We start from the raw sequence: 9624 nt of genomic DNA, 5'->3' as shown, positions 1-9624 counted from the left end.
ACTTTTTGCTTCTCACGTGTGAAGCTGTCTGCGACATGAGTTGAACAGCTAGAAATTAAATTTTCTATTTAATATGCCTAATTTTTTTTCATGAAATTAGAAATGATGATTATAATAAATTATACTTATGAAAGAGAGCGGCACATAAAGAGCATAGCAGAATGGGAGGAGGGAGTTGGGAGGATGGAGTTGCAACTCCCTCCTCCCTGCCCCTTTCTCTTTCTCCCTTCAACCTCCATTTTTCTGCATTCACCGTAAATCGATTAGGGCGCGTATGTCAATGGTTATCGGGGTGCTTTTTAGCTGTGCGTAGTTAGCCGGTGGTGGCGCGTGGAATGCATGAGGATGTATTAGATTTTTGTTATTATATTTTCATTGTTTTTAAATAATAATGTATTATTTCTAAATCTGCTTTTAATAGCGATTTATAAGGTGAAGTTTTGTTCGTTTTCTTATGTTTTGCTTTCACGAATCTTTAAGAATAACATATTTGGTTTTCAATCGGTCTTTTGTTTTCTTATAGTTCATTTTTTGGGAGCAAACCATAGACGATGACAGAGAAGTTATTAAGCATTAAAAAAAAAAAAAAAAAATTATCACTATGATAAAGGCAACGAAGGGGATTGCGATTGATAAAGCACTAGTAGAGGAAATAAAAAGGCCAGGGAATCAAGGACTTGGCAGTGGATAAGAGACGTGATTCGCCGGAATTTGCTATAAATCTAAAACTGACATTGAATTTTTTATAGATATTATCTTATAATAACCCGAGAGGATATTGTGTATGTCATAGATAATTTTTGAGTTGTGAAGATTTCAAATTATATCTATAACATTGTACGAAGCATTTTGTCCCATTTAATTATTATATCCATGGATAAATAATTTGTTCAAAAAAAAAAAATTAAACTTCATCCCCAAAACCACAACACCAATTACATTTAAACCTTTAACTTGCTACAATTCGGATCTACAAAATTCTAAAATATATTGAGTTGCTCCCTCCATTAAATTCCGCCTTTATTTTTTTTAATTCACACATGACTAAGTCATACATATGAGCGATTAATGTAATCCAACTGCCGCTCTCATCAAGCCAGCCACCCGCCCCTACTCTCGGGGTGGCTATGCTGGCCATTTTCACATATGGTTATATATATATTAAAAGATAAATGCTAAAGGCTCAACTTCTTTTCCAACAAAAGTTCAACTTTTACCTTCTTTTTTTTTTTCTAAAAAAAACAAAATAGAAAATGGAAAAAATGTCTAAAGCAACCCTATCTATTTTTGGCCTTTCTTTTATTTAGTATTTTTTTAAAAAATAAAAAATGGTATTTTTCTTCATAATAATGACATTTTCTTTAAAAAAATGACATTATTATGAAAAAAATACCATTTTTCATTTTTAAAAAAATACCAAATAAAAGAAAGACAAAAAATAGATAGGGTTACTTCAAACATTTTTTCTAATTTTTATCTTATTTTATTTTTTAAAAATAAATAAGGCAAAAGTTGGACTTTTGTTTAGCAAAAAAGTTGGATCCCTATCATTCCTCATATTAAAAATGGACCCGTATTGCCTTTTGATTAGATATGACATCACAATTGTTAGTAATTTAATGGAAGGTGAATGGAAAGATCTATTTGGTAACAATTAAAATCTTCGAAAGTAAGTAGATAAAATTTGAAATTTAGTGATTAATTTGATGAAAAGTCTTATCTCATGAACCTCCATAGCATTTTTCCCTAAATTTGAATTGTACAAGTAATGAAAGCAAAACGTTTTGTCAGCACAGGCAGTTTAAATCTACTGTAATTAAAATATTATGGGGAGGCATGGTCATTCACAACATATAATCCCCAGAATTTTCAAAGAATTAATGCATTGAACTATTGCCTTTTCTCTATATCACAACCTTTTCACTTGGCCTAAACCTGCTATAATTCCCCACCCAAGATCATAATAATTAGACAAATGTTGACCCAGTTGCAGTTAGATTTCTGAAAGGTCGATGGAATCCTCTATAATGCCAATGCAAGATCCTACAGATTTGCCAGTGGACATGGCCTCTGCAAGTTTAGCTCGAGCTACTTCATGGCGACGCAAAAGCAGGACAGTATTCAGTACAGACCATCTTACTTGAGAATCCACTTTCTTCTGAGTGAATCCCAAGCCTTTGAGTAACATGTCCAGCTGTTAATGATTGATTGACAGAGATGTTCAATTAGTAACATGGGTAATTGCATTGATCAGCTAGCTATTTGCATGTTAATCATAAAGAGACTACTAAAAACCTTGTTTATGTCAGCAAGGCCTCCCTCAGCAACTCCATATAAAAGATACTCAGTTGCCACCCCCGCCAGTGCAATGCATGAGAATCTGTTCAGCGTCTAAAGATGAAAAGAAACTCGAAGGTTTCAAGAGCAACATTAGATGCAATATGTTTGTTAAACTACTAGTTGCCCTAAAAGTTTAAGCTGATAGGAAGAGGTAAATTTAATCACTTAAATCATTAGTTTAACACCCTCCCTCACGTGTGGGATCAAACTCCTTTTTAATAGGTAAAACCCAATACGTAAAATATTTAATTTAAATGGGGGGTGAACTGGAATCAAAGTTCGATCCCATGACCTTTTGGCTTTGATACCATGTTAAACTACCAGTTGTCCCAAAAGCTTAAAATGATTAAATTTACCTCTTTCTATCAGCTTAAGCTTTTGGGACAACTGGTAGTTTAACAATGTTTACAAACAGCAATATATTGTAGTCTGTGACATACTGTTGATGATAATTTCCCTGCATTTACCTGTGTGACATGGAAGGTGGTAACAATAAGAGGCAATAACAACAGCAGTGAGACATAAAAAAGAACAGTAGGAGAAGAAAGAAATATAATATCAGATTAAAGAAAACAACCTACTTCTTCAAGAAAATCTAAATCCACAAATGCGGTCCCTGCTTGAACATTGAGAGACCCTTCCTTGTTCAAAGCTTCCAAGCTGGATAGTGTGTATCCCTTGGGAAGAATACCCACCAAGTAAGCAATTAAGAAATGCCCAGCTTCATGCTGCACAGAGGTCCCATATGATGGTTACTTCAAGCTCATTGGTATGAGATAGGATACTAAAACCCATCAGAAGATAGGTTATCCTGCTAATGAACATATAAAACAAAAATCTTACAGGAGACGCCCCTGAATATGTTATGGCATTTGAAACAAGAACATACATGGATGTCATCACCACATAAATGCAGAATGCTCTCAACACGGTATTGCTGGATAATTATACACAGAAATAGAATGCTTCTGAGGGTGTATCTTACTTGGATAACCCTATTGTGGTACTTCTGACTAAATGTGTGACCAATTGTATCAAGAACCAAGCTACCAACACCACCATCAAAAGAGACCTATAAACAACCAATTCAGTGAGAGAGTCAGAGAATGAAATTTAAGTACTTCCAAGAATAACACAACATAGTTTTGGAATTCAGCCAAAACACAGACATGGCGTGGGGGGAGAGAGAGAGAAGAGATAAGGGAATTACAGAGTCCAGTGTCCATAGAAACAGTAATCCCAGAGAAAAATATAGAACTTGTTGTGGGTTAAACCCAAGCACATTCCAGGCAGAAAGCCCTCCTAAAACAGCAGCAAGTTGCAGGTTTCTTTCAATCGAACCAAGTGTTGTATCCACTGGTGATAAAAGAGATGATGCTTCTATTCCATTCAGCCTCAACTCATCCAAGGTATAGAGTCTTTGGGGCACCTGCATCATGGATCCCCTCGTATGGTAAAAGAAACTATTTTTATTCAACTTTGGACAAGCACTCGCTGAGCACCATATCTATCTAACCAACCATGAATTGCAATAGCCTTTGCCCAAAAATCATTAAACAAACAAACCAAATAACCCTTAACAGGAACATTGAATTCCGTATTATGATCCTTAACTATATTCTAAGCAGCAATCTTAGTTCTGTTTCCAAATCAGAAATCTGACTACATCTTTTGCCAATTTGTAGAAGCTAATTTATTGAAGTAATTCAAAATATAACATTCTATAGAATACAATACAGCATCATAAAACAGTAACTTAATCCACATCTATAGAATACCAATTAGCAAGCATTAGCCATATAACAACCCCCTATTTGAATTCATCCATAACCCAGCAGACAATCCTAATCAAAATGCCTGATCTTCTTCCATTTGGATCCAGAAATGTCGATGGAAGCATGAAACAAATTCGTGAAGTGCAGCTAGAGTGCTCCCAGATTAAAAAGCCTTGAGCTTTTCCTCTATTTCACAACAAGATGATTATCATTGAAGAAAAATTGCAATTCCCACCAGAATTTCTAACAAGTCGACCAAAAGAACGACAACAACAAAAACAACATTAACTAAACCAAGAACTAATTCTCCCAACCTGTCTAGCAGCCCCAAAAACCCGAAGCCCTCCGGGCTTCCCTTGCAAGTCCTTAGCATATGAGAGAGCTGCCTTGTCATCCCCGTCGGCCAGCTTCTTGTCCAGTTGCTCCAAAGCTTGTCGCCGCGAGACAACAACCTCAGACGAGCATATGATTCTGAACGCTGGCAGTCTTAGTTGAGGGCGACATGACAAACCCGCATAACAGGCCACAGTTCCCATTCAAAAAACACAAAAGAATCCATTAGTTGCCAAACTTGTTTAAGAATTAAGACTTTGGTTGCAGTCATTCTCAACCATTCGCATAAAAAGGATAAACATCATTAAAAAAAAAAAAGTATTTTTTGTACTTATATAGATTATAGAGTAAATAAATCATAAATTTTTTATTAATATGAAATTTGCTTACAAAACAAGCAAAGAGAACAAATTATCCATTCACGGGTTTGGCAATTTCATACACAAACAAACTGTAATTTTTCACAAAATAATTGAAAAAGAAAATAAAAATTGAGTGAATAGTAATGTAACAAAAAAAAAAAATGTTAGAGATAAAATAAAAGAATTATCTCTATTATATTACATTATGCTTGTAGTATATAGATTGCTATATAATGTCAACAAAAAAAAAAAATTAAGCCATACCCACAGAAAATCTTAGTTTGCTATGTCGATCAAGAAAAGAAGTTGAGTTTTATGATGCAGTAAACTACACAGTCGAGAGGGCTCTCAGGCAAAAGAAAATAGTAATGAGCATCGAGGTTTGTTCGTTGTGATGACACGAAATGCCTATAATGCTTAGGTCAGTGAAAGATTTTGAGGTGGGAGGAGAAGTTTAAATCTGACCTTGCCCCAAAAATGTAGATAAAACCACCTTAAAAACCAACTTTTGCAAGCATTGTCAATTGAGAAATGCTATCTTATGCCAAAAAAATATACTTGTGTTGTGCATAAGAAAAATATTAACAAAGAAATACCGACAAGGGTTGAACGGAGTAAATGAGTGACAAAAATGCTTGAGGAAGACAAGGGATTGAGATCCAATGCAATACTTTTTTATTTTTTGTTTACTTTAAATGAATAGTCTAAATTTTATCACATCATCTTGTATGTTGAAAACCTAAAATGTATTTTTAAGCCTACTCCAACTGTCACCCTCAATACCACAACTCATTGCCCACCAACACCACCACGAAAAGTGGCTGATTAGCTGAACCACCCTATTGGTCAAAATGAAAGGTTCAGCCACCTCCAAATTGCCACACCTTCGGCTTGCCCAATGCCCATGGTGCAAGCTTGGCATTCAAGCCACCCATCTTTTTTTGGTCCTATCTTTGTCCGATGTGTTGTCGCGACCTAAACAATTGCTCCCAGTACAATACTGTAGGTGATAGGGAATAACATCAAAGGAGAAAGTTAGAAAAAGCCGATTAAAAGAAAATTAAAGGCAAAAGTACATTTATTCCCCACTAACAACCAATTAATTTGCAATGACCCCTAAGCATTCAATTATTGCAATGTTTCCTTTAGACTACAGTCGTCCCATTTTATGGAAATAATAATAATAAATTAATAACACAAAAATATCTCTAATAAAAAATTGAAGAAAAATAGAAAGACAAAAATGAAGAAAAATGATTTTTTTTAAATAAATTATGAAGCATATCTTTGTCATTTATTTGCACAAAAGAACCCCAATAGTAATTTGAGAGAACATTGTATCAATTAAAAAGTCTAGAAATAATTGCAAATCGCTTGATTTTTAGAAAGGATAGATGTGCTTTTCCCAAAATTAAAAATTATGGCACTTTTTCTTAAATTTAAAGAAGTAAAATATTTGTTCTTCTCTATTTAAATAAACTTCCTAATAAAGACTCTTTTATATTAAAATAATGTTCCTAAATTTAGAATAACATTTTAAATTTCCTAGCTATACCCTTTAGTTTAAAGAACACCAGTTGGGCATCATTTGGACTCGATCATTGGCTGAGACCTTCGTAAAGGTAGGCAGATAATTCTTTCACCCCCTGAAGTCAACCCCTACTTTTAAATATATACGCAGTGAGTTATTTTGGCCTCTCAACGCACGTGCTGTGCTTCCACAAAATATCCAGTTGAAGTGTCGATTGTGCTTTATGTTAAAATATTAATTATAAGATTAATTTTTTTATTAATTTAAATGTTTAAACAAATAATAATTTGTTATAATATCGAAATTAAAAATGATGAATACAAACCCCTACAAATAAAAAAAAATATTAATTAAATAATTAAATTTACGTTTACTATTAATTATCATCCCCAAATATTACTTCCAAATTACCACTATTCAACTGCCCAAATAAACTAATTCGCAGTGAATCCAATCCATCTACCTCTCACAGGACTGCTTTGGCACTATGATTTTTGGCATAGCCAAACTTTCACTAACCCACCCACCAGCTCCATTAAGTCCGTCCACCAAACAAAGAAGGCCATTGGCATTTGGCACCCACAGGAACTTTCACAATTCTGCTCAAATGACACCTAACAGTAACATACCATCACCGAAGCTCTTTCTCCCCTAGACATCCTAAAATTGGCGCTCCAAGTAAACCCGAATGGTAGGAATGTGCATTGCAATAAGATTATCCACTCGCAACTGCAAAAAGCTATGTCAAGAAACCAGTCTTAACTTCACCAACAAAACCATCCTCCCATATGAATACCCTTCAACCAATATGTCACCTTCGTCTTTATTTAATTGAAGAGAACAAACAAAAATAGGCCAATTGGACATATATGAGAAACCTAACAGATTTCGTTTTTTTAACAAAAAAGATAACTTTCAAAATTCGGATGACAAAAGCAGAAAACTGAAAAGCACATCTATTTTACAAACTATGGCAAACCCACGAATGAAAGAGACTAGAAAGCCCTAGAACTCTTGAGAAGCAGAGCCAATGTCGCCCTTCCCTTTGCCGACCTTCTTAGGTAGAAGGGTCTGGTGGATATTGGGTAAGACTCCTCCGTTGGCAATGGTCACAGAGCCCAAAAGCTTGCTCAGCTCCTCATCGTTTCTTACTGCCAGCTGGATATGCCTGGGCACAATTCGGTTCTTCTTGTTGTCTCTAGCAGCATTCCCAGCAAGCTCCAATACCTGAATATACACACATTCCACAATCAAACACAGATCAAAACTCCAAACCCACAAAATAAACGTTTCTGTTTTAACTGAGATTGAACTGAATTCAATGAAACAATCACAACTTTGGATCCAATTAGACAAACGGAATATAAGAAAATGAATCATACTTTTTTTAATTAGTGATTCGCACCCATCCAATCAACACAATCAAACAAATATGAAACCGATTTCACTTCGAAAAAACCAAAAACATCAACCAAGACACCCAAACAGCACCAAATCTCCAAAGAAAGCTCCAATTTCATCCCAAGCATCAAAACCCATCAAAATAAAACCCGGTTACACCACTCAACAGCTCACCACCAAGAAGCCCAAAGCAAAACCAAACCTTTAAATAAAAAAACCTAATTTCATCCCCCGCATCGCACCAACAAAATCCACCAAATCAAAGCCAGTTAGGCCAAACAAAACCGATTTAAAGACAAAATAACAATAATTTAGTCTGCACATAAATCAAATCAAGTCCCAATTAAAGAAAAATCCCCTGTTTTCACGCAATCCATCAAAACCAAACCCAATTAAAGCAAACAAAACCTCCCATTTGGAACCCTAATTTGAAAAGAATAAAAAAATCGCAACGAAAATCATCAAATCAAAAACCGAAACCAAAACCAAAACCAAAAGCGAAGAAACGGACCTCAGCAGCGAGGTACTCGAGCACGGCGGAGAGGTAGACCGGAGCGCCGGCGCCGACACGCTCGGCGTACTTGCCAGCCTTGAGAAACCTGGCGATCCTGCCCACCGGAAACTGCAGCCCAGCCTTCTGCGACCGCGACACTGACTTCGAAGCCTTGGGCTTTCCCCTCCCGCCCTTAGTCGACCCTCCACCACCTCCACCCGTCGAACTCATCTCTCCGATTCACAACTCCAACAAAAGAAAATGCCACAGAAACCTTAACCCTAACCCTAGCTTTGGTACTTTTGGTTTTTCGTGGTATGAAAGGTGACGCTTGAACAAAAGAAATGAGGGTGTTGGATTTTATAGGCAGTGAAAGTGTGATCTGATTGGTCGAGAGGGCCATCATGCGGATAGCCAACGTGGCACCCGCACTTAGATTCGAGTTGCTTTTGGTTTTTTCGTTTTCGCGGGCTTTTGAGTCCGTGCATTAAAACGACGTCGGTGCATTAGTAACTTGGGTTTTGTACAATAAATACTTTTAATGCTATGATTCTAAAAGATTGATTAAATTAAGTTATATGGTAGGGATAGAGTTTTTTTCTAAATTAGGTTTGAGGAATTTTTTTAAATTTAGTCTATAAAAGTGACATATGTCCATATTTTTAATATCATGTGGTTGACAACCCTAGAGTGCAAAATGGGGCTGAAGCCCCATTTGGTGTATCTCAAAATCAGGTGTCCAAAAGCAGAGATGTTCAAACTGATGCTGGAAAATTGAATATGCTACCTTTTCCTTGATTTCAACCCTGTTTTTTAAGCAGATTTGCAATTTTGTGTTGAGGTTTTATTCATTGGTGAGAAGATAGGGGTTAGAATGGGTAAGACAAAGAAAGATGCTCAACAACAAGTTGCTGAGAATGACCCTAAACTGTAAAGCATATATTGTAAAAGGGGTTGCCAAACCATTTTCACAAATTGTTTTCAATTGTTTACTTTAAAAAAAAAAAAAAAATTAGAAAGTTAAAACGCAAAATAGTCACGTGTTGTGTATATGACTATGTTTTGGTCCATTTTTACGCCCATTACTAACAGAGTAATTTATTTGTAACGGGTTGGTTGTTGGAAAGAGTCGTGTGCCATTTTTTAAAGTTTGGTAGCGTGAATACGAAAGTGGTAGTAGGTGGGAAGGCTAAACTTAATTTTTTTTATTTATGCAATGTATATGACTATTTTTTGGTCCATTTTGATGCCCATTACTAACAGAGTAATTTATTTGTAACGGGTTGGTTGTTAGAAAGAGTCGTGTGTCACTTTTTAAAGTTTGGTACCGTAAATATGAAGGTGGTAGTAGGTGGGAAGGCTAAACCTTAATTTTTTCCTTAATTTTTC

The 9624-nt window shown here is 35.7% G+C and overlaps 2 protein-coding genes across 2 annotated transcripts; both read right to left on the bottom strand.

The window, feature by feature from the left end:
- Window positions 1-1769: 1769 nt before the first annotated feature.
- LOC132170631 (stress regulated protein) lies at window positions 1770-4708 on the bottom strand. The gene is made up of 7 exons (XM_059581678.2): window positions 4430-4708; window positions 3551-3769; window positions 3326-3412; window positions 2922-3068; window positions 2781-2807; window positions 2296-2391; window positions 1770-2194 (listed from the first exon to the last, which is right to left on the bottom strand). The coding sequence occupies exons 1-7, from the start codon at window positions 4649-4651 to the stop codon at window positions 1994-1996; spliced, it is 999 nt and encodes a 332-aa protein (XP_059437661.2). The 5' UTR covers window positions 4652-4708; the 3' UTR covers window positions 1770-1993.
- Window positions 4709-7184: 2476 nt separating this feature from the next.
- On the bottom strand, window positions 7185-8562 carry LOC132170435 (histone H2AX). Its single transcript, XM_059581421.2, has 2 exons — window positions 8254-8562; window positions 7185-7568 (listed from the first exon to the last, which is right to left on the bottom strand). Exons 1-2 carry the CDS (start codon window positions 8464-8466, stop codon window positions 7347-7349), a joined length of 435 nt encoding a protein of 144 aa, XP_059437404.1. The 5' UTR covers window positions 8467-8562; the 3' UTR covers window positions 7185-7346.
- Between the last annotated feature and the right edge of the window lie 1062 nt (window positions 8563-9624).

Source organism: Corylus avellana, chromosome 1, assembly GCF_965113065.1.
Source record: "Corylus avellana chromosome 1, dhCorAvel1.hap1.2, whole genome shotgun sequence".
NCBI classification, from domain to species: domain Eukaryota; kingdom Viridiplantae; phylum Streptophyta; class Magnoliopsida; order Fagales; family Betulaceae; genus Corylus; species Corylus avellana.
The sequence above is the reverse complement of the archived record's forward strand: the minus strand, read 5'-3'. Positions and strand labels throughout refer to the sequence as shown.

Excerpts from the sequence above, each read along its gene's own strand:
- LOC132170435 (XM_059581421.2), bottom strand. The coding sequence starts at position 8,466 with ATGAGTTCGACGGGTGGAGGTGGTGGAGGGTCGACTAAGGGCGGGAGG. Across the intron at positions 7,569-8,253 it reads TCGAGTACCTCGCTGCTGAG|GTATTGGAGCTTGCTGGGAA; the intron begins GTCCGTTTCTTC and ends GTGTATATTCAG.
- LOC132170631 (XM_059581678.2), bottom strand. The coding sequence starts at position 4,651 with ATGGGAACTGTGGCCTGTTATGCGGGTTTGTCATGTCGCCCTCAACTA. Across the intron at positions 2,808-2,921 it reads ATTTAGATTTTCTTGAAGAA|GTAAATGCAGGGAAATTATC; the intron begins GTAGGTTGTTTT and ends CATGTCACACAG. Across the intron at positions 2,195-2,295 it reads GCCTTGCTGACATAAACAAG|CTGGACATGTTACTCAAAGG; the intron begins GTTTTTAGTAGT and ends AATCATTAACAG.